Source organism: Malania oleifera, chromosome 13 (assembly GCF_029873635.1).
Source record: "Malania oleifera isolate guangnan ecotype guangnan chromosome 13, ASM2987363v1, whole genome shotgun sequence".
Classification (NCBI taxonomy): domain Eukaryota; kingdom Viridiplantae; phylum Streptophyta; class Magnoliopsida; order Santalales; family Ximeniaceae; genus Malania; species Malania oleifera.
In genome coordinates this window covers 79,426,529-79,452,712 of record NC_080429.1, presented here as the reverse complement: position 1 = coordinate 79,452,712, position 26,184 = coordinate 79,426,529, and the positions used below count along the sequence as shown (strand labels likewise).

General features: G+C 37.3%; 1 protein-coding gene across 1 annotated transcript in view; it reads left to right on the top strand.

The window, feature by feature from the left end:
* The first annotated feature begins 13,212 nt into the window (after positions 1 to 13,212).
* LOC131146117 (probable acyl-activating enzyme 17, peroxisomal) overlaps positions 13,213 to 26,184 on the top strand; it is a 78,381-nt gene continuing 65,409 nt past the window's right edge. The window contains exon 1 of the mRNA XM_058095471.1: positions 13,213 to 13,683. Coding sequence (XP_057951454.1) covers positions 13,430 to 13,683 — 254 coding nt within the window. The 5' untranslated portion in view covers positions 13,213 to 13,429. The remainder of the gene's footprint in view (positions 13,684 to 26,184) is intronic.

The following is a 26,184-nucleotide window of genomic DNA, read 5'->3' as shown; positions in this document are numbered from 1 at the left end:
CGACGAATCCTATCCTCGTCGACGAGCTCCTGTTATACCCTCGTCGATGAGTCCCCTGTATTCGTCGATGAGGAGCTGAAAAATTCCTCGGGATTATCCTTTCCAAAATGCAATGTCATCGATGAAGTCGATTGCCTCCTTCTATTTCCGGCTTCCATTTCCCTTTCTTTTTATTATTTAAATACCATTATTCTTTGAGTCGTTACATTCTCCCCTCCTTATAAATTTCCTTCTCGAAATTTACTATTCACGTAACTAGTCATCCCTTAACAAGAAAATGGTCTACTTATTTTATTACTTACCTTTACTTATGGTGGAGAAATACCGTGGTTACATTCCGAGTCCTGGGAGATTACATATACAAAAGAAAAATTCTCCCAAAACTAAAATGCTACACTAATTAAACCATTACATGTACCTGAAAAGAAATATTACTTAACTACTTAAGTTTCTTGAAATAGTTGTGGGTACTTCTGCTTCATCTGCTCCTCGGACTCCCAAGAAGCCTCTTCAACGGTATGATTCATCCACAAAACTTTCACTTGAAGAATCTCCTTGTTACGTAACTCCTGTACTTTCCTATCCAGAATCTGTACGGGTACCTCCTCACACACTAATGATTCACTAAGCTCTAATTTATCATAATTTGATAATATGAGAAGGATCTGGGACATATTTCCTCAACATAGTAATATGGAATACATCGTGGATCCTGGACAACACAGATGGAAAAGCTAGCCTGTAAGCTACCGGTCCCACTTTATCTAGAATCTCAAATGGACTAATAAACCCAGGACTAAGTTTACCCTTCTTCCCAAATTGCATAACCCTTTCATCGGAGCTATCTTCAAAAACACATGATTACCCACATCAAATTCCAGATTCCTGCGGCGATTATCAGTATAACTTTTCCGTCGGCTTTGAGCTGCACTGATCCTATCTCTGATAAGCCGAACCTTATCACACGCTTGCTGCACAAGCTCCGGCCCCACTACTCGCTGCTCACCCACTTCATCCCAAAACAAAGGAGATCGACATATCCTACCATACAAAGCTTCAAACGGTGTCATGCCAATACTGGACTGGTAACTGTCATTATACGCGAACTCTACCAACGGCATGAACTAAGTCCAACTACCCCCAAAATCTAATACACACACTCGAAGCATATCTTCTAGTATCTGTATCGTCCTCTTAGCCTGCCTATCTGACTAAGGATGGAATGTCGTGCTGAAAGATAGCTGAGACCCTAAAGCTTCCTGTAAGCTTCTCCAGAAATGTGATGTAAAATGCGGGTCTCGATCTGACACAATCGATACTGGCACCCTATGAGAACGAACTATCTCCTGAATGTAAATCTCTGCTAAACGGCTGAGGGGATAACTAATCTTGATAGGGAGAAAATGGGCAGTCTTAGTCAACCAATCTACTATCACCCAAATCGCATTCTGGCCATGCTATGTCGATGATAGCCTTGAAACGAAGTCCATGGATATATGATCCCACTTCCACTATGGGATAAATAACGGCTGCAACTGACCTGTTGGCCTCTAGTGCTCAACTTTTACTTGTTGGCACGTCAAGTACTCGGTTACATACTCGAAAATCTCTCTCTTCATACCACTCCACCAATAAAACTCTCACAGATCCCTATCCATTTTTGTACTGCCGATATGAACCGTATACAAGGATCTGTGAGCCTCTTCTAAAATAGTCCTCCTAATGTTAGCGTCAGAAGGAACACACAGTCTAGAACGAAACCATAAAGCTCCATCATCTAAAATACAGAATTCCTCTCCCTGACCATTCTGCACTCTATCCATCACCTCTGCTAATTCTGGGTCTTCCTTTTGAGTGACTTTAATTCTTTTTTGCAGAGTAGACTGTACTACTAGGCTGACAATACATACTAGAGGATCACTCTCTACCAACTCTATGCCAAGTCTCTCCAGATCTATCATGATTAGATACTAGATCTCCATAGCCGCCAACACTGGTTCCCTAAATTTCCTACTCAACGGATCAGTTACCACGTTTGCTTTCCCTCGGTGATAACTGATGGTACAATCAAAATCCTTAATCAGCTCCAGCCACCTTCTCTGCCTTATATTCAGTTCCTTCTGTGTGAAGAGATACTTTAAGCTCTTGTGGTCGGAGAAAATCTCACACTGCTCGCCGTACAGGTAATGCCTCCAAATTTTCAATGCGTGTACCACTGCAACCAATTCAAGATCATGTGTAGGGTAGTTCTTTTCATATTCTTTCAATTGCCTGGATGCGTACGCCACCACCTTGCCATGCTGCATCAACACACATTCAAGTCCCTTCAAGGACGCATCACTGTAAATGACATACCCACATACCCCTCACCCCCTGACGAAATAACCAGTATTGGTGCTGTGACTAATCTTTGTTTCAGTTCTTGAAAACTCTGTTCACAGCTGTCATCCCACTCAAATCTGACATTCTTCCTCGTCAGTCATGTCAAAGGTCCCGACAAAGCTAAGAATCCCTCAACGAAACAGCGGTAATAGCCAGCTAGCCCCAAGAAACTCCTGATCTCCTAAACATTCCTCGGTCTAGCCTAATTCACTACGGCCTCAACCTTACTAGGATCCACAAAAATACCGTCTCTAGATACAACATGCCCCAAGAACACTACCTTCTCAAGCCAGAATTCACATTTACTGAACTTGGCGTACAACTTCTTTTCCCGAAGTGTTTGCAAAACCAGCCTCAAGTGCGTCTCATGCTCCTCATAGCTCCTCGAATAGACCTGTACATCATCAATAAAAACAACAAAAAACTGATCTAGGTATTGGTGGAAGACTCTGTTCATCAAGTTCATAAATACCACAGGAGCATTCGTTAAACCAAACGGCATAACAAGAAACTCGTAATGCCTGTACCTGGTCCTGAAGGTCGTCTTCGAGACATCTTCTGCTTTTCCTTTTACTTGATGGTAGCCGGATCTGAGGTCAATCTTCAAATACACCCGTGTACTTTGGAGCTGGTCAAACAAATTGTCGATACAGGGTAGAGGATACTTGTTCTTGATTGTTACTTTATTGATCTCCCTATAGTCTATACACATCCTCATAGATCTGTCTTTCTTCTTCACAAATAAAACTGGAGCTCCCCACGGAGATACACTGGGTCGTATGAAGCCCTTATCAAGGAGATTTTGCAACTGATCCTTCAATTCTACCAATTCTACTGGTGCCATCCGATAAGGTACTTTAGAAATCGGCGCTGTACCGGAAGGTAGATCAATAGGGAAATTTATCTCACGATTGGGTGGCAAGTCTGTTAACTCGTCTGGGAAAACATTTGTAAACTCCTTTACTACAGGTGTGCTAGCAAGTTTCAATTCATTCTCTGACATCTCCTTCACAACAGCCACAAACCCCTGACAACCACTCAGCAGTAGTCTTTTGGCCTAGATAGCTGAAACTAGCTGAGGCGGGGATTGCACTCACGACCCTACGAACTTGAATTCTGCTTCCTCTAGAGATTTGAATATCACTTCTCGTGCTCGAAAATCTATGCTGGCAAAATTAGCTACTAGCCAATCCATGCCAAATATAACATCAAACCCGTGCATGTCTAGCACTATCAGATCAGTAGACAAAGTCTTTCCTTAAATATTAATTGGACAACCTTGGAGCACTCTACTACACCTCACTGCTGTCCCAGTTGGTGTAGATACCAACAATTCAACATCTAATGATTGTGTTTCAGCCCAACATAATTTAACACACCCCGAGGACACAAACGAGTGTGTAGCTCTTGAATCAAACAATGCAATAACTTTAAAAGAAAGCATAATAACCATACCTGTCACCACGTCACCGGGTGTCTTAGCCTCGCCCGGCGTCAAAGTAAATACCCTGGCTGGAGCCGTATTTCTCTGCTAGCCCCCACGTGGCGCCTGATAACCTCCTTAGTATGGTTTGGGAGCTGGAACTGCATCTAGTGGGGTAGGGCAGTCTCGCACCATATGCCCCGATTTACCACAGCGATAACACACCACCCCTTTTGCTCGACACTCTCCCTAGTGTCTCCTACCACAAGTCTGACAGACTGGAGAACCCTACCCCGCCTGCACCTCGCGTCCTCTCGTCTCCTGTCTCCACCCTCTGCCATAGTTTCCTCTCCTCCATTGACCTGGTTTATGACCCTGCTGGTAGCCGGTAGATGTGGATCTCTTCCTCTATCCCTGCTCCTCTACATCAAGACGTTCACCAATCTCTGTCAAGGCCGCCCTATCAACCAACTCAGCAAAGTCCTGTATCCGCAGCACCACCACCTGCTTGAATATACTCCGCCTCAAGCTTCTCTCAAACTACCTCGCCTTCTTTACTTCATCAGGAACAAAATACAGGGCAAAACGAGGGAGCTCGATGAAACGCGCTGCATACTGCTGGACGGATAGTTGTCCCTGCTTCAGACTCAGGAACTCTTCTACCTTAGCCTCCCTGACAGTAGCTGGAAAATACCTATCAAAGAACAATTCTTTAAACCTGTCCCATGTCATAGCTATCAGAGTCACTCTCTGCTGCTCCAATAGTCTCACTGTAGTCCACCACCTCTCGGCCTCTCCTGTCAGTCTATAGGTGGCAAAGAGGACCCTCTGTTCCTCAGTACACTGCAACACAGCCAAGACTTTCTTGGTCTCCTATATCTAGTTCTCAGCAGCTGCAGGATCAACTCCACCAGAGAACGCCGGAGGATTCATCTTCGTAAACTTTTCTATAGTGCACCCATGGCCTGCAAGTGGACCACTCTGCTCCCTCGAGCTCCTAGCGATCTCAGTCATAACCTGCTGAGCCACGCTACGTAATACCGCGTTAGGTTCGGTCCCAACTGCACTTGATGGTCCTGCTCCATCACTGCCACTAGCATGGGCACCATTTCCTCCTGGATCCATCTTGGAAACAACAAACACAACTTAGAAATTCTATCCTTATAATTTACCGACCTATCCTCACCACTTATCTCAACATTCCTAACTCATTTCTAATCCCTAGTCCTACATTATAGGAACACAACCCACAATAGCTTGCTATGGATTTCCTGAAATCGTCACCCCAGGAAAAACACAGAAACTACCACGGAAGTCCTACTTCTAGACTGTACAACAACCTTAAATCATTTCCTAAACTCTGGTATTGTTTCTACTGAATTTTAAAGTCTACAGAACCTAATAACCTAAGCTCTGATACCAAACTGTGACGACCTGCTTAATTTCCACATTTTTTTTAAATCAATATCGCAAATCCCAACTTAGAAGATTATAATCCACCTCGACCCGTGGGTACTAGGGATACATCAGAACACATAACGGAAGCCTAAGTTGCAGGAAACATACAATCACATTATTATAAATACGAAAACATCCATCACATTATCATAAATACTAGAGTCACTATATCTACTGTATTTCAGTATATACATCCCAAAAACAAGATCTAGGGACATTTCCCACAAAATCCAACTGTGCCTACTAAAAACTTACCCTTCAAAGAGGGCAGACAAACAACACTAGATCAACAGGGCTTTTCCCACTCTCCTATCTAGGGCTTCTGAAAAGTTTATAAAATTTTGGGGTGAGACACCTCTCAGTAAGGGAAATAAACTAATACAAGTGTGTGGCAACATGAGTATTCAGTGTTATACATATACCATACAGAACATATTCAGTAACTGTTTTGTCAAATATGGGAAAACATATATATCATCAAAACATGGTAGAACATACTGCATTTTCATAAACATATGTCATCTCATATAATAATAATAATACAAAAACATTCCTGGTAGGTTAGCTGGCTGTTGTCATGTATTACCCCCACATGACTGGGTTGTGTGGCCCGAAGGCGGGACCTGACAATGGTTGGTCGACCACTGCCAAGTCAAAAGTACAGTTTGTAAGTCTGATGGGTTTTCTTGACCTGGTCTATACACCAGGGGCACTCACACACTTATTCAAAACCACATCGACCATCCAATCTCACACCACTCCATACAGCGGTGTTAACACAAATATCATGATTATGAAGACCATGGACACATAGCAACGGTACCGTGCAAGTGCTAGCCTAAACCAAGCCAACCAGGTTATGATATCATATAACATATACTGAAACTGTGATACATGGATATCTCATATCATTAATTATTAGATCAATCATATCATTTTGCATATATATGTATATCATGAAAAATCATCGGCCCGTATGCCGGTATTTCACATTGTACCATAGCTTGGCTCGTACGCTGATAAATCATATCATAGCACAGCCCGTACGCTGGAAAATCACATCTATAGTTCGGCCTGTACGTCGGCAAATCATATACATAGCTCAGCCCGTACGCTGGAAAATCACATCCATAGCACGGCCCGTACGCTGGCAAAATATATTCATAGCTCAGCCCGTACGCTAGCAAATCATACACATAGCACGACCCGTACGCTGGCAAAACATATAAAAATCTCGGCTCGTACGCCAATTTTCCAATTATAAAAATCCGTATCATTAACACATTCCCAAAAAACAGTATTTCATAACAATTTTTACTCATGCCACACTAACAGGTTTTTCACATATTCAACATACCATCATTTTCAACAGTATTTTTTCAAATATAAATCATATATAAATATATTTATTTTCCTGAAATCAAATGCTATAACAATATACATATTTTTCATAAAATACTAGCTTAATTTATCCCTTTATCTGATTCCTAAAAAGCCCCTAAGAAAATCTATCCCGCACCCACAGGGTTCCCAACTCAACACCTTGGAAACAGCATTCCTCAGAACTAAAGTTCAGTATTTCTACACGTATATCACTTCCTACAACTATCAATTAACCAAATACTGAGTAGAAAGCCTTACCCTGGATTTGGGATGGTTTCCAACTCAGCCCCATCGACGATCCGCTCTGGCAGACTTGTAGAGAACTTTCCCAGGAGCGTCGTGGTGGCTTCAGATCGCTGAACCGGCGAAAATCTGACCCAAAATCTTAGTGAGAAGGAGGAGAAACCGTATGAGAAGAGAGAGAAGAATTTGGCACAGGAAAATGACTGAAAATTCTCGTTTAATCCTATTTATACTACAGGATTCGTCAACGAGCCACGTCACCTCGTTGACGAGTCTTATAGAAATTTCGTCGACGAACTCCAACCCTCGTCAACGAATTTCAGGCTTCCAAAAATCTTCTCTCGGTATCTTCTCGTCAACGAATCCTATCCTCATCGACGAGTCCCATGTATTCGTCAACAAGGAGCTAAAAAATTTCTCGGGATTATCCTTTCCAAAATGCAATGTCATCGATGAAGTCGACTGCCTCCTTCTGTTTTCGGCTTCCATTTCTCTTTCTTTTTATTATTTAAATACCATTATTCTTTGGGTCGTTACAATTTTGTTCGGATTGCCGATTGATGGGAGGCCCGTCATATGTCGTACTGCTAGACCAATAGAGGAGGGGGCAGCCGGTCAGGGAGGAGTACCGCGCCGTATATGCGAGCGATTGTTAAGGGTGGTTCCACCTGATAGCGAGATGGTTAGTGCCCGCATCAGCATACGGTTTTTTGAGGGGGTAATGTTTCACCAGCTCTTGGCTGATGCAGATGCGCATACTATAACGTGCCATGCATGAGCCCACCTGTTGCGTTTGATATGTGGGACGCTGTTTTGCGACCTTTCGAGGAGTTATGCGCATCTAATGTTCCTTCCACTCATTGTAGATCCGATAGAGATACACTCGTACAATTGGGGGTCCGCGATGTTAGTGTGGCTTTATAGGGAGATATGCCGCAATGCTGACCAGTCGTAGCGGGAGATCTTTGACCCACTCTGCTTACTACAAGTTTGGGCCTGGAAGAGATTCACTTCCTTAGCTCCCACGCGCCGCGGTGTCCTGCATATTGAGAGGGACGAGCACGATCGTTTGATTGACCCAGTCCCACTCGCATTCTGATTAGTAACTTCATTCACAATGCATTCGTGGTATGAGTACTACGAATACTAATTTGTAGTACGTACTAGTCATTACACCTATTAACTTACGTATTTTCTTGTATAGATGGAGGGATGAGTTGATGGCGTTGTCGGTTGCGCAACATACATTGCCTTGGTTGGACATGCCCCAGGAGCATGAGGCATAGTCCTATTCAAGTGTAACAAATCATAATTGTTTTCTATCAGATACATGACCCACCTCTTACATTTTACTTATGTTTAAGTGCAATTCATATGGACGCCCTACACGGATGATATTCTAACCGACCTACCCACTGATTATGCAATCGGGAGGGACTTGTGGGTAGCCTGAGTGCCACTCATATGCTTTCAAATTATCAAGTGGTATCTTCCTGACCGAGTTATGTGTCAGTTTGGTTATTGGCAAGGCATTCTTGATCGCTTTTTGACGTCAGGGGTAAATATACATGAGGAGGACCTACACGAGATTGATGAACACGGTCGAGGGGTCACGAACTGGGCTGCCGAGCATGAGATGTACGTAACTACATGGTGGTGATTAAGGTGTAATCCCAAGAGGGGGGTGAATTAGGTATTTTAAAATTCTTTGAACCTATTTACCACTTAATCCCTATTTGTATATTTACCAAATCAATTGCTGGGATTTATGACTAACTTAAATTGATTTTATCAATGAGTTCTTTTTACCCAATTAAATGTGTGTAGAGCTATTCAACATACATATGCAATATGAATAATAAAGTGAAATTCGGAAAATAAAGAGTTAAGGGAAGAGAGAAGACAAATGCAATTTTTACGAGGTTTAGCCAACTCAGCCTACGTCATCGCCTTGAGCAACCCACTCAAGGATTTCACTAAAATCCCTACTCCTTAAATTGGGATGGAGCTTCCTTCATAATCCGCTACTTACAAAAGGTACAACTTCCTCCTACTCCGCTGCTTACAAGAGATACAACTCTCTCCTCAAACCTAGTTCGCACACCGAACTGTGAATACAATAAATCTGTAAAACACTCAAACTTGCTTCCAAACAAAGCTGGTGAGTACAATTCAAAATCCTAATACATTTGTCATATGATGAAATTTGAAGTTCAGAATGTATGAAACGATACAATCATTTATGAATGATATGCTTCAACACACAAAACCCCTTTTTATTAAATCTCCCAAAAATATTTGTATAACTCAATGCTTCGTAGAATTTAGGTTAAATCTTTGATTACAAAAACAACTTTGAAGATTGCAAAGATGTGAAACACACTTTGTCAAAATAATATTTCTCTATGTATTTCAATCTCAATGTGATCTTGGTAATATTTGACTTAATGTATATATATGTATCTATATGATGAGAATACCAAGGATCAACATACTTACTATATGATTTTCAAAAAATATCCTTCAATATGTATATAGTTAGAAACACTAAGAATCTTCAAATAAGTAGTTTTATTATATTGAAAACTATCAATTCTTTGAATGAAAACTCACTTGAACCAAACGTGTTTAATTAATACCTAAACCTCTTCTCAAGTGGTAGTGGTAATCTTCACAAAAATGATTTACTATATGCACACACGAAATCAACCTCTTATCAAATATTCAAAAATGGATTTAGCAATGAAAAGCTCTATGAAAAATAAATATACTCTTGATTCAACCAATAACTAAAACCTTTCTCAAGTTATGAACATGTCAAAATCAATCTTTATATGAATGAGAAAACTTAATATCAAACTTCTCTAAAGATGTTCAAAAATAGATGTTGATATGAGAGTCTCTTGATAAAACTAAATAGATTAATCAAACCACAATACCAAGTTGAACAAAGGATGTATGAGTGAGATCCCTTTTAGTTTTCTTAGTTAATTAAAACAAAGAAGATGAATATCGGTAGGAGTGCAGACAATCGTATTGCAATCAGCTCAAATTTCTCAACAAGATGTGTTCTTCTCTTTTTGTGTGTTAGCTTTTCACGTTTCTCTTTTTTCTTGTGTACTAGGGTTTAGATTTGCAGTATATATAGTTTACCTTTAGAATTGATCTCAACCGTTGGATTATAAGATAGCTCGCGTGTTTGCTCAATAAAAATTACTTTTTTAATCTTTCCCGCAAGTTCAGACGACTGAGGTCAAGGACCTAGACGACTAAAGTCATTTTTATCTTTCGAAAAAATAACCTGGACACAGGGTCAGATGACCGAGGTCAAGGGTTAGACAACCGAAGTGTCGAGTTCAGACGACCGAGGTCAAGGTTCAATCATCTGAGGTGCTTCTTCCAGTTTCAGTTTTTCACCCATAAATCTTCAGATGACTGAACTTATTCTTCATACGTCTGAGGAAATTCTTTAGTCAACTGAACTTAAAGTTCAGTCATCTGAAGTTCCCAATTTCTGTATATTTTCTTTTTAGTTCAAAAATCTGTTTTGCTTTTTTTCTTGACTCTTTTATAAAAACATTTTCCAGGGTTTTGGCATTATTTCTAAGTCCATGAATGTCCCCTAATGATGTTCATGAAATGCATGAGTCCTAAAGTCATTCTAAGGTATAAGTTGAGCTTCAAATTAAATCATACGAAAATGTAAATACATGAGTTCTAAGTACCCATTCCCATGACGTTCTTGAACTTTGCCGTTTGCATTTTGATTCACATACTCTTTGAGTTCCATGGATCTTGCCAAGATATGTCAGCTTTACTTTATGGATTCCATGACTCGTTATCCTTCCGTGCATGCTTAATATAGTTCCTAGTCACAAGCTCAATGCACATATCAAAATACTAAGTGATTTGTCATTATCAAAATCGGATTGGACTCGTAGAGTCAACACATGGCATCATCGGTGATAGTACATTATACAGGGAGTGGCGGAGGACGATTTGATGCGTCCAGATGACCCATACTATATGTGGTGTAGGTCCATCACACAACGCTTCGTGGATAGGACTACTGCTATCTACATGAGCCTCGTAAGAATACTTTAATGCACACCTACTTTTTTACTGTCTACGTTATGATGTCAATGTGGTAACACATTTTTTTCATATATTGTTGGTGGACGTACTACACGAGGTTGATCTAATCTCTTTAGATTCCGCTGTTCAGAGTTTAGTGAGAGATGGATTGGACCTTGTCCACGAGGACGACCGATGGATCCCTATGCCTCGACGAGCCCCGCCTTCACGAGGAGGTCGACCAGCTCCAGTATGAGGACGTCGAGCAGCTTCCTCCAGTTGTCCATTGAGTCCGACCTTCTTGCCACCCTTTGTATATGTGGAGTACGTATTCGGTCCATTCGCACCGTATGCGCCTTCGATGAGGGCCGATATTGTGGGTCTGTCTAGTAGACAGGCAGACGCCCCATCCAACTTTGCTGCCACCCCATTGATGTCATACCTATTAGACTACCTTCTCGATGTGGAGGAGGTGGATGCACCCGCTATGCCACCTCGGTCTCGTCTAGAGCCTTCATATGCGTTAGATCCCCATCTGCTTTACATGGATATAGATGATGCAGTACCTATTGGCGGAGATGTTGGACATACAACACATCGACGGGACAGGACACCAGACATAGATGAGCATCCAGAGGGCAGATGCAGGCGGCAGCCACCCCGAAATTGAAGATGACCTCCATGCGATACGAAGTAGTAGGATCGATTATTTTTATTTCATTTGTACATCATCTATTTTTTTTCATTTGTATAGCATCATTGCATTATTTATGTATAATTAGGAATATTTATTCATTTTCCATAGCATGTATATGTGAATGAACGTTCCGATTAACAGGTATGAATGAAAGTTGTAAATGAATGTTATGACCATTCCCACCTTCCCGATTAAAATTATTTTCTTTTAATAGTTGCATAGATTTGAACAGGTACTCTTATGTATTGTTTTCCACGGACTTATACATGAAACATTTGAACATGTGCTCTTTGTGAACATACTGATATCGATTATCTAGGAAAAATATTTTCTTTGAATAGGTGCATGGATGGGATTTGATCATTTTTTAAAAGGAGACTCTACCGAAATTTTACCGAAATTTTTATATTAATTTGATGCTTTGAATAGGTATGAAAGTTGTGAATGAAATTTGTGAACATACTGGTATCAATTGTTTAGGAAAAATGTTTTCTTTGAACAGGTGCATGGATGAGATATGATCATTTTTTAAAAGGAGACTCTGCCGAAATTTTTACATTAATTTGATACTTTGAATGTGAATAAAAGTTGTGAATGAAATTTGTGAACATACTGGTATCGATTATTTAGGAAAAATATTTTCTTTGAATAGGTGCATGGATGAGATATAATCATTTTTTAAAAAGAGACTCTGTCGAAATTTTTATAGTAATTTGATACGTTGGATGTGTATGAAAGTTGTGAATGAAATTTGCAAACATACTGATATCGATTGTCTAGTAAAAATATTTTCTTTGAATAGGTGCATGAATTGATATGATTATTTTTAAAAGAAGATTCTACAGAAATAAGTGTTATTATAAGTGACATTTGATTGTATTTAAATAAGTGTTATTATTATTTTTAAAACAATTTAAATTAGAATTATTAAGATTTTTAGTTAACAAATTCAATAATAATTTTTAATTAATATTTAAATATTTATATTGAATAAAATAATATAAGATTTCCCTTTTTAATTAAAAATAATCTTGTTACTAGTGTATATATGACTGTTATATTAATAAATGATTCTTCGTTTCAATAATTTAATTTATTTTATGTGAAAGTTTAAATTAATAAATGATTATTCATTCCAATACTTTAATTTATTATTATTATAATAAATAAATAAAAAAGGAGAACACAAAAAATTGAAACAGTCCATATTACAAATTGCAGTTAAAAAGATTTTTGAAAATGAAATATTTAGGATTATTAATAAAAAAAATAAATGCACACAAATCTCGTTAAAATAAGTGCGAGATTTAAATGTTAGCTCAATTTAGTATTAACGCGTGACGAGTAAATTGCACTATTTGGTCTAATGAGATTTGCTTAGGATAAAAGTTAGTCTTGACACGTCGCAAATCTCGTTTAACATGATTTAAAAAGGTCATTTTACAAAAATATTTAATATATTATTTTAAAATAAAGATAAACTTGGAAAAACCTTTTTGTCCCCAAGTGTCATACTTGGGGACGCGTGGCATCCCTTGATTGGAAGCAATGCTGCCGCACCACTCTGTATTTCCACTGGGGGTTGAGGCGAGGCTGCCCCGTGAACTGTGAGCTCCGTGATCCTGTCCCTGCGACGAGAAGCATTTCCCGACACCCGCCATCCCTTCCGCTGCTCCCTCCATAGTTCACAGTTAACATACTCTATCCCGAAACTTTATCATCTTCGCTTTCTCACTTGGCAACCTTAATTCCTCTACTGAATTAATTCCATGGCGTACAAAACCCTCGACTGCGTCACCTTAGCGGACGTTGAAGCTCTCGGCATACCTCCCGTAGTTGCAGAGAAACTTCACCGTAATCTCACTGAAATCATCCGTAATCACGGACCTGCCACTCCAACCACTTGGAGCCACATCTCCAAACACCTCCTAAACCCCAATCTTCCCTTTTCCTTTCATCAGATGATGTTCTACGGATGCTACCGGGACTTCGGCACCGATCCCCCTGCTTGGATCCCTGACCCGTAAGCTCTTTCTTCGTTTTCTGTGTTTGGATAGTTCGCCTTTTATTTATTTATTTATTTCAGTGAAAGCTTAGGAAATTTAATTGTTTAATCAGAATTTCCACTTTTTTTAAATACTTAATTTTTCCGTTGAATTTGAACAATTATGTCGACTGAATTTGTAACTAAACTAATAAAAATATAACCACCTTTTCTGGGAGTGATGAATCTGAATATTGTATAATTTGGCTGAATTTTTTGAATTTTGTTGTTGATTTTTTGTCATATCTGGATTTAGTTGACTCTTTACGAATATTTGGTAAATTGGTTGTTTTTTGAGTTTTTGTCTTCTAAGTTAAGAGGGTGTCCTCTTTGGTCATACCTTGGTGTCCTGCTCATTGGCTTGTTCTGGTTTAGATCTTGTGCCTCATGCACGTTTACCATTATTTTGACCTTTTTATATATGGGTGTATTTTTGGACCTTGTGAGTATACAAGGACTAACTTGTGTTTGGGAGCATGGAATTTGAACTTGGATTTGGATTTACATGGATTTGGATAAAATATAGTATATTTTCTTCCAATTCACATTCCACATAAATGTAAATCCAAGTCCCTGCATCCATGCTCCCAAACACTACCTAGCAACCCCCCATGTGTGCACGAGACAAACCATAACCCATTCCTTTCAAGGGAAGCCAGTCTAGGAATGGATTAATTGGGTGTTGCACACATAGTTATCACACACTGGAAGGTGCAAATCCACCCGTTGGCACAGGTCCGACCCAATTGTCTATTTTGATTGTCGACTTTTGACCCTTACAAAATTATTGTTGACATTGCGCTTAATACAGCCCATTAATTAGTTGTTATCAATTCCTTTCTTTGCAAACAGTTTGTCTTCATATGTACTATCTCTGGTCTTTGCAATAAATATGGTGCACTTCTAATCAAACTTAACTGTATTATTAAAACCCCTAGCTGTATCTGATCTTTGTCTGCCATTTGTTTTGATCAAGTTCAAAGCTGTTCCTACTTATCGGTGAGTGTACATATAACTACAAGGGCTGTTATATCTTGGGAGGTGGTTGCCAACTTGCTAACCTTGTGCACTGGATGAAGGGTTAAATCTAATATAATGACGATCATGGTATTAAATAACGGTCGTTATGTAACGGAAAAACAGGTCTTCGATACCGTTTCAGGCCGCATTAGTGGCGAGCCAAAAATTCACATGGGTAACGGCCGTTACGGAAACATAACGGCCCGTAACGGCTGTTACACTAACGTTATGGAACGTAACGTCCGTTACGCAGCTTCGAGCCTTCGAACCCTTGCATCTGTCGTCCGCAAGCTGAGTTCAGTTCCCTCTTCACTTGAATCACTCTTCGATTCTTCGTCTCCTTCATACGTACAGCTTCGATCTACTGATCTGAAGCTTTGAAATCCCTAAAACCCCCAAAATCTGCTTCGTACAGCTTCATCTCCCTCAGTCCGTCATTCATCTCCTTCATCCAAGAACCCAAAAATCAGCAAGCCTTCGATTCCTCCAAAATTTGGAGGCTTGTAGGTTGCAGCTGCAGCAGGCCAGCAGCTCTCTCACAGTCGCAGGGCCGCAGCTTCCATGGGAGTGGGAGTCAAGAGTGGGTAAGTGGTAACTGGAAAGTGGGTGGTGGCCAGTGGGTATGTAGTATGTTTGTCGTTTTATTATTTCAATTTATGCTTTATTGCTTAATAATTTATTTTGTTTTATTATTTCAATTTATGCTTTATTGCTGCTTTATATAAATTGTAAATTTCAGTTTGCTTTAAATTTCAGTTTATTTAATTAGTATATAAATTGTAAATTTCAGTTCATTTAATTAGTATTTAAATTGTAAATTTTAGTTTTAAATTTAGTTTGTTTTATAATTTCAATTTATAGTTTATATAAATTATAAATTATAGTTTATTTAATTACTAATTAGTATATAAGTTGTAAATTTTGTTTTATAATTTCAGTTTATAAATATAATTAGTATATAAATTTAGTTTATTTATTATTTAATTAGAATACAAATTAACAATTGCAAATTATTAATGATTGTATAAGTAGAATTTTTTAATTAAAATAAAAAAAATAGTATAAAGTTTTTAAAATATAAAATTTATAGAATTAGTTAGATTCTTAGAGAGTTAGAACCTATAACTTAGAACTTAGAAACTTAGAGTACATATTTAGTAAAAAATTATTAACTAATATTCTACATATTTATTTATTTTAATACCTTGAGGTCTTTGACAATTAATAATTTAATATTAGATCTACAATTTATAATAAATTCTAATTTGTACACAATTAGTCAAGTCTCAACTCTTTAGTGACTCAAGTTCAAGTCTATTACCATTTAAATAATTATTTTGTAAGATTTACAATTTCATATTTATTTTGTTAAATTGTAAATTTTAAAGTAATGTAAATTATTAAAAAATATGTTTTTTTTTTTTGTAAACAGCGCACTAAAATTAATATAAAAATCATAATGCCTATTAAAAAACATTTGTAGGTTGAATGAAGACCTTTAAAATTCATTAAAAATCATGTATTAATGGATTTCATGCCAAACATTTTGGCATGGTTGTGCATGCGTGAAAAAAATTCACGACCGTTACGCCCGCTTTCCGTTATGTAACACCCGCGTCTCCCGCATCCCGCGACCATTACGCGACGTTACCCGCGATTTCGAACCATGATGACGATTCACCTTGATAAATCTCTCTTTCCCTCTCTCTCTCTCTCTCCCCATTTTTTTTTTTTTTCCCTTTGTTTCCATATTCTTTGTTATTCATTCCAACAATCTTAGGGCACATCCAATATGGATGTTGCACTATTCCCAACCAAATCCTTTCATTGACACCATTTATTGGATCATTTTCTCCTTAATTTTTGCCATTAATTAACTGTTATCAATTGCTTTCTTCTTGAATAGTTTTATCGTCCATTTGTGATTTTTTTTTTTTGTGGGGGGGGGGGGGGGGCAATGCTTACCAAGGACCAAGAAGCTTGTGTGGACGAGATTTAGGGTGAACCTGTGTTTTTGGTGGGAAAAAAATCTGTTGGTAGGGAACCAACTCTAACAAGTTTAGTGGTTAGAAGATTTGTGCTTGTTGAAGGATGGCACATATGGATGTTGAAATGAGGAGAAGTTTTGAAGAGAAGTGAGATTATTTTGGCAGGATATTAACGAAAAACTAAGGAAAAACACAGAAGGAAATTTATGTATTTTGTAAGATCCAAATGTTCAGAAGGGTTTATGAGTGAGGGGGTTAGCAGTGGTAATGAGAAGAAAATGACAAAAATTTTAAGAAGTTTGGAAGGAAATTTATGTACTGTACAACAACAACAAAAAATCAAGCCTTTAGTACCATTAGGTAGGGTTGGCAGTTGGCTACATGAATCATTTTCCACCAATTTAAGCAATCATGGGCAAATTCTTCCAACAAATTCAGGATTATTAAATCCTTACGTGCTATCTCATTCCAAGTTATTTTAAGTTTTACCTTACCTTTTTTATTGGCCCTCACAGTAACTATCTCACTCTTCCTTATTGACACACTATTTGGCCTATGTTGTAGATGCTCAAACCATTTGAGTCGTCCATATCTTATCTTCTGCAGGAGCCACGCCTAACTTACTGCGAATATTTTCATTCATTAATTTATCTTCTAATGCTATACCACTTATCCACTTTAGCATTCTCTTCTCGACAACTTCACTTTTTGGATATGTTGTTCCTTAGTCACCCAAAATTCTGCTCCATCTAGCGTAGATGGTCTTACAGTCGCCCTATAGAACTTTACTTTTAATTTTGAGGGTATTCTATGATCATATAGCACACTTGAAGCACTTCCTCCATTTTACCCAACTTGCTTTAACTCTATACATTACATCTTCTTCAATTTCTCCTTCAACTTGGATGATAGATCCAAGAAATTAAAATCTACTAGCAATATTGATTTCTTGACCATCAGGTTTAACTTTTTCTCCAATATTCCTCCTACTATGACTAAAATTACATTTCTTATATTTTGTCTTATTTCTACATATCCTAAAACTTTTAAATTCTAAAGCTCTCACCATAATTCATACTTAGATTCAACTCCTCCTCAAGTTTCATCAATTAAGACAATATCATGTGCAAATAACATACTCTATGAAACCTCATTTTGGATATGCTTAGTAAGTTCATCCATTAATAACTATTCCTCTTACTAAAGGATGCTCACCTAGCCAACACTTAGATAAGGGCTCAAAGCTGATCCTTGATGTAAATCTATTGTGATTGCAAGTTCCTTAGCCTCTCCACTTGTAGTCCTAATACTAGTCATTACAACATCTTACATATCCTTAATGAAATCAATATACCTACTATATATGCCCTTTATTTCTAAATGTTGGAAAGTTTCAAATCTGTTTAGTCAACTTTCCTATTTTTCTAAGAGAATCTTGGCTGTAAATGTGTGAATATCCTAGAATATTTAGTTTCCTTAGAAGTTAGCATCTTTGGTTCTTTCCTTCTATTCTTCTGCTATACATCTATTTATACAGACTTGTACCTATGTTACGATTAATGAGAATTATTTCCACAAGAAGCTATCTCATTCTAGATGGTATCAGAGCTAGGTCTAGCTCTTGGCCTTGTGTAAGCCCTAGTTTCCCTTGGCAGCTCCAATCTGACCCTAATCTTTATACAGTTTTCTTCCTTGTTCAACTCTACCCTAATCTCTTTTGTTGCTGTAGCCATGGCTGAAACTTTAAACAAAGCTAAACCCAAAACCAAACCTGAAACCAGACATACCCATTCTGAACCTTACTCTGTCCAAATTACCAATATACGATTGAATGAGGCCAACTTCCTGCGGTGGTCACAATCTGTTAAGATGTATATTCGTGGAAGAGGGAAGATAGGGTACTTGACTGGTGAAGCTAAGGAGCTTGAGAAGACAGACCCATCTTATGCTATATGGGATGCTGAAAATTCCATGGTGATGGCATGGCTCGTGAATGCTATGGATGAAGAGATTAGTGCTAATTACATGTGCTATTCTACTGCAAAGGAACTCTGGGACAATGTGAGTCAGATGTACTTTGACCTTGGGAATTACTCTTAGATTCATGAACTGCAGCAGAAGATCAGCAATACTTATCAAGGAGATGGCAGTGTAGCAAGGTATTTCAATGTTCTTAAGGGCCTATGGCAAGATCTGGATTTATTCAATGATTATGAATGGAAAAATCTTGCTGATTGCAATCACAATAAGAAGATGGTGGAGAATGCAATAATTTTTAAATTCTTGGTTGGACTTAATGATGAGTTTGATGAAGTAAGGGGAAGAATCGTAGGGAGATAGCCTCTACCCCCACTCGGGGAAGTATTTTTTGAAGTATGACGAAAAGATTGTTGAAGGAGTGTGATGATGAAGAAAAAGGAGGATAAGACTGTGGAAAATTCTGCTCTACTTGCTGCCAATAATCCTGCTCCTCATGCTGCTAATAACATAGATTTATCTATTGCCAATATTTCTACACAGTGGCCTTACTCTAATCGAAGGAGGTTGGAAGATAAGCCTTGAGTATGGTGTGACTATTGCTATAAGCAATGCCACACTCGAGAAAATTGCTTGAAACTCCATGGAAAGCCAGCAAATTGGATGAGCAACACATCTGGACCCACTGGTAGCAATTATGCAGTCCCTAAAGCCAATGAAGCTAATTTCCTAAGTGCTAAGCAGGTGGATCATCGTCTTCAATTGTTGAAACCTACTTCTGCCTCTGGTCTTCCTACTAGTTCATTGGCCCAAACAAATGATAACTCTAGTGCCTACCCTTTTTGCTTAAATCTTGCACCATGGATTATTGATTCTGGTGCATTTGATCACATAACCAGTACCTCACAATAGTTTCAATCTTATTCTCCTTGTTTTAGTAATAAAAAATTAGAATTGTAGATGGAAGTTTTTCATCCATTGCTAGAATAGGTTCTGTCCAAATCTCTGAAAAATAGAACTCAAATCTGTTCTTCACGTCCCTAAACTTGCTTGTAACCTACTGTCTATTAATAAACTCTCACGGGATTCTAATTGTTGTGTCATTTTCTTTGATTCCCATTGTGAATTTCAGGAAAACTGGGTAGGATGATTGGTAGTGCTAGGATGATTGATGGACTCTACTACTTTGATGAGACGTTATTCAACAATAAACAAGCTTAGGGTTTGAGTAATAGTACTAGTTCTGTTTCTGTACGTGAACAAATAATGCTTTGGCATCTTAGACTAGGACATCCTAGTTTTCTTTATTTAAGACATTTGTTTCCTAGCTTATTTAAAAAACTGGATTGCAATTCTCTTCATTGTGATGTTTGCCACATATCCAAAGGTCACCGAAGCACCTATCAATCAAAAGCTTATCATTCTTCCAAACCTTTTTATTTAATTCATAGTGATGTTTGGGGTCCCTCAAAAATCACTACTACGTCTAGTAAGAAATGGTTTGTTACGTTTATTGATGATCATACACGTTTGTGTTGGGTGTACTTATTGAGTTACAAATCTGAGGTTAAACATTTATTTCAGGATTTTTATAAAATGGTTGAAACCCACTTCCAAACGAAAATTAGTGTCCTTAGAACTGATAATGGTACTGAATATTTTAATAGATGTTTAGGAACGTTTCTTTCAACAAAGGGTATTCAACATCAATCTACTTGTCGTGACACCCCACAACAAAATGGCATTGCTGAGAGAAAAAATCGCCATTTGTAGAGGTTACACGGGCCCTAATGTTTTCAATGCAAGTTCCTAAATATCTATGAGGTGATGCTATTTTAACTGCATGTTATCTTATTAATAGGATGCCTACTCGAGTGCTAAATACATCACTCCCTTAGATTGCCTAAAAAAAATGTTTCCTACATGTCGGATAACATCAAACTTGCCACTAAAAGTGTTTGGATGCACTGTTTTTGTTCATATACCTACCAATCTTTGATCCAAGCTTGATCCTAGGGCAGAAAAATGTGTTTTCCTTGGATATGCTCCTAATAAAAAAGGTACAAATGTTTTAACCCTCTGACCAGAAAAATTCATATTAGTATGGATGTTGTTTTTATTGAAAACTAGCCTCTTTTTGGCCATAACTATCTTTAGGGGGAGAAAAAGGAAACTGAAGATGAGTTATGGCAAACCTCTAAGCCTTTTCCAAATGTTTTCATTGACATTGACATCCACTCTTTAAAGGGTCAGGAAACGATACTTTAATTGGTGAAAATAATGGAAATCCTAGTCTACCCATACAAGGCATACCTGATTCACAAACAGGGTAGAAGTACTATCAAATATTCCTTCATCTGAGCTTCGTATTTATACCAGAAGAAGAAATCATCAGAATAATAGAGCTCTCTCTTCAAATCTAGAGCAAGGCCAATCATCATCACCTACACAAGTTGGTCCTCCTTCACATACTCCAGGTCCTTTTTCTTCTTCAGATCCTTGTTTTGATAATTTTTTTGATCTTGACTTGCTCATTGCCCTTAGGAAAGGAGTTAGAACCTGTACCACACATCCTATTTCCAACCATCTATCCTATAATAGACTCTCCGATTTGCATAAGGCCTTTACTTCAAATGTTTCTCATCTGTTTATTCCAAGAACCATTCAGGAAGCACTAGATCACCCGGAATGGAGATTGGCTGTTCAAGAGGAGATGGATGCACTAATTGCTAACGACACTTGGGAAATTGGTGACCTACCAGAGGGGAAGAAGACTGTTGGTTGTAAATGGGTGTTTACAGTAAAATTCAAGGCTGATGGGAGTATAGAAAGGTACAAAGCCAGACTTGTGGCGAAGGGGTTCACTCAAACATATGAAATTGACTACCAGGAAACATTTGCTCATGTAGCCAAGATGAACTCAATCCGTGTGTTGCTCTCTCTAGAAACTCACTCTAATTGGCCCTTATATCAACTAGATGTGAAGAATGCCTTCTTAAATGGAGACTTAGAGGAGGAAGTCTTTATGGATCTACTGACAGGATTTGAAGGGAAAGGTGGCAAAGGCAAGGTGTGCAGATTGAGGAAATCATTGTATGGACAAATAATCTCCTAGAGCTTGGTTTGAACGCTTTGGGAAGGTAGTAAAGAGTCATGGCTACAGCCAAGGTCAAGCCCATCATACTATGTTCTATAGACACACGAGTGAAGGTAAAATGGCTATCCTTATTGTCTATGTAGATGATATATTTCTGAGAGGTGATGATAGCAATGAGCTAAAGAGGTTAAAGAAGATCCTTGCTTAGGAATTTGAGATCAAAGACTTAGGAAACTTAAAGTATTTTCTTGGTATGGAATTTGTAAGGTCAAAGAAAGGAATTTTTGTTTCCCAATGCAAGTATGTGCTTGATTTACTTGGAGAAATAGGTTTGCTAGGGCGCAAAGCAGCAGAAACACCTATAGAGCTGAACATAAAACTCCAACCAGCTAAGGCTGAAGAAGTGATCAATAGAGAGCAATACCAAAGATTGGTAGGGAAACTCCTTTATCTCTCTTATACACGTCCTGATACAGCCTTTACAACAAGTGTGGTAAGTCAATTTATGCACTCACCAGGACCTGAGCATTTTGATACCGTGTACAGGATTCTAAGGTACCTAAAAGGGACTCTAGGTAAAGGTTTATTATTTGGAGGACATGGGAATTTATAGGTTGAAGTATACACTGATGCAGATTGGGCTGGAAGTATCACTGATAGAAGATCAACTTCTGGCTATTACACCTTTGTTGGAGGAAACCTAGTAACATGGTGCAGCAAGAAACAAAATGTGGTGGCAAGGAGTAGTGCAGAGGCAGAATTTAGGGCTGTTGCTCATGGAATTTGTGAAGCACTATGGATCAAAAGGTTATTGGAAGAATTAAAGATTACTAATTCACTACCAATGAAACTGTATTGTGACAATAAAGCTGCAATAGCTATCGCTCACAATCCAGTTCTTCATGATAGAACTAAACATGTGGAGGTAGACAAGCATTTTATCAAGGAGAAAATAGATGGGGAGTAATCTATCTGCCATATATCTTGACAACTAAGCAAGTAGTAGACATACTGACAAAGGGACTGCCGAAGAAATGGTTTGAAAACTTCATTAGCAAGCTGGCCATGGAAGATATCTTCAAGCCAACTTGAGGGGGAGTGTTGGAAAGTTTCAAATCTGTTTAATCAACTTTCCTATTTTTCTAAGAGAGTCTTGGCTGTAAATGTGTAAATATCCTAGAATATTTAGTTTCCTTAGAAGTTAGCATCTATGGTTCTTTCCTTCTTGGTTCTTTCCTTCTATTCTTTTGCTGTACATCTATTTATACAGACCTGTACCTATGTTATGATTAATGAAAATTATTTCCACAAGAAATTAACTCATTCTAGACTAAAACCCACCATAGAACTTCCATAGGTATCCTATTATATGCTTTCTCTAAGTCAATAGCAGCCATACGCAAGTCCCTCTAATATTTCCTAAAATTTTCCATTAATTTCCTTAAAAGATATATAGCTTCTATAGTGGATCTCCTACGCATAAAATCAAATTGATTTTCTTAAACCCTCGTTTTTAACCTTAATTTTTGTTCAACTACCCTTTCCCATAATTTCATTGTATGGCTATGAGTTTAATTCCATGGTAGTTATTACAATTTTGAATATCTCCCTTTATTTTTGTATATAGATATTAAAGTGTTTTTTATTTATTCATCTAGCTTTTTCTTAGTTTTTATAAATTGTGTTAAATAAATTAGTTAACCATATAATTTTGTTATCATCTAGGCATTTCTAAACTTCAATTGTTATGTCATCTGCTCCTATAATTTTTCCATTTTTCATCTTTTTTAATGCAATTTAACTTCATTAACTCTAATTTTTGTGAATAGATCTCATATTTTTAGTCTTTTTGTCATTTCTCAATTCTAAATTAAACCTTCTACTTGGTTTTCATTAAATAGCTTACTAAAGTAACTTCGCCACCTTTTTTTTATGCCTTCTTTCTTAACCAAGAAACTATCATTGTCACTTTTTTACATTTTACATTTCCCAAGTCTTTTCTCTTTCTTTCTTCAGCTCTAGCAAGTTTAAATATGTCTTTTCCTCTTTCTTTTGTATCTAATCTAGCATATAAATTATTAAATGATCTATGTTTAGATTCACTAAGGACTTTTTATGCTTCTTTTCACGCTTCTTTATACTTTTCAAAGTTTTCCATGTTTCTACATTTTGCCATGTTTTATATCAAATTCTTTTTCTCTTTACAACTCTTTGGACATCTTGATCCAACCAACAACTTTGTTTGCTATTCGAGAATCTTTTTCTTGATTCACTTAAAGTCTCTTTTGCTATCTTTTTAATAGAGCTAGCTATTCTACTCCAAAGAGTGTTTGTGTCTACACCATCCTCTATTGTCTAATTACCATCTTTGATAATTTTATCTTTATATTTTATTATATTTTACCCCTTTAGGTTCTATGACATAATTCTCTTGCACTAATTGATATTGTCCTTTCTCTACCATTTTTTAATACATGCATATATCTAACACAAACTATTTGTTGTGTAGTTTATTTTTCACGTGGGATAACTTTACAATCTTTACATGATAAACGATCTACCCTTCTAGTTAAGAAAAATCAAATTGACTTTATTTTGTCCACTGTTGAAGGATATTAAGTGTTCGTCTCTCTTCGTAAAGCAAGTATTTATTGTAATACAATCATATGACATGACAAAGTCTAAGATCATATCCTCAAACTCATTTTTATCTCTATATCTATGTCCTCCATGTATCCTCTGATTACCTTTATTATCCTTTCCAATGTGTCTATTTAAATTAGCTCCTATAAATATTTTCTCAGTCCTTGATATCCCTTGTATGATATTATTCATATCTTTCCAAAATTGTCTCTTAAGGTTTTTTGCTAAGCCTATTTGAGGAACATAAGGACTAACAACATTTATTATCTCTTGACCTAAGGCCATATTGATTTTTATGATTCTATCCCCTACTCTTTTGACATCTACAACACTATCTTTTAAGTCTTTGTCTACAATGATTCCAACTCCATTATTATGTTTTTCTTTTCCACTTTACCAATGTTCGAATCTTGATTTTTCAATTTCTCTAGCTTTCTCACCTACCCATTTAGTTTCTTCTAGAAGGCAAAATACATTAATTTTTTTTCTAATCATTATGTCCGCTATCTCCATGCTTTTAATTTTAAGGTCCTATATTTCAAGTTGCTAATCTCATCGTAGTCTCTTGAGCTAACTTCTTTACCCGCTTACATCCAGAACGGTTGCTACAAGTGAGAGGGGTAGCAATGATGAGGAAAAGGAGTTTTAATCTCTCTTCTTTCTTTCTTAATACACCATCCTTTCTCATAAGGAGTTTATCTTCATATGTACTGTGTCTTGAAACTTTTGATAAATATACAACTTTAATCAAACTCTATTGCATTATTCAAAACCTTAGCCATTTAAGAACTTTTTCTACTGGGCTGATGGAATTTGAAGTTGTTCCTGCCTTTTCATTGGTGAGTGCATGCACAATGAGAAAGGTGAATATTGGGAGGTGGTCGCGGCAAACCTTCTAAACCAGACAAGGGGCAAAATCTATCTTAAGGACAAGGCACCTTATGCCTTAGTTGCATTAAGTCTCGCTGTCTCTTTATTTGTTTTATTCTCTGCAACCATATTCCTTGTTATGTATTCCAACAAATTTAGTACTAAGTTTATTTGTGTTTGCTTTGAAGGAAAAAGGCATGAAAAAAATAAAAAAAAAGTTGAAACTTTGTGCTCTTGGTATGTTTCAGCTCCTAGAAAGTGTAATCCTGAGCTTAACTGTGCTCTCTACAATGGTTTTGCTGATTTTTCGTTTTTCTTCTTGGGTTGGTGGTTTTGTTTAAAAAAAAATAAAAAATGAAGGATGCAAAATATGTGATAAACTGTGTTATTTTCTTATTTGCAGTTTTCTCTCGAGCCAAATTGAGGGTGTGAAGTTTGGAATTTGTTAGAGACAAATGTTTGAAAATGATGTCCTAGAAAAAAAATTGAGGTGGTAAACATATTGAATTTGATTTGATAGCTTCACAGAAAATATTTTACTTTAAAATTTAAAGAAGTTTAGTTTACTGATACAGTTGTTTGGTGTGAACTTTAAATGGGTACTGTTTTTGGTGGGAAAAAATGGAAATAAATGGAACATGCATGGAGAAAAGAAAAAACTTAATTAAACGTTGACAATGATCTTGAATAATGTATAAAAAATGATCTTGAATGAAATTTATTTTGCTATCAAAGAAATGATCTTGAATAATGCATTAATTGTGAGAATACGATTGTAAAGCTTTTCTTTTATGTTGTATAATTTATTTTAAAATAATTTTGAATATTTGTATACCTTGCTAAAGTTTCATGCAACTATGTACAATCTCCACTATAACATCAATT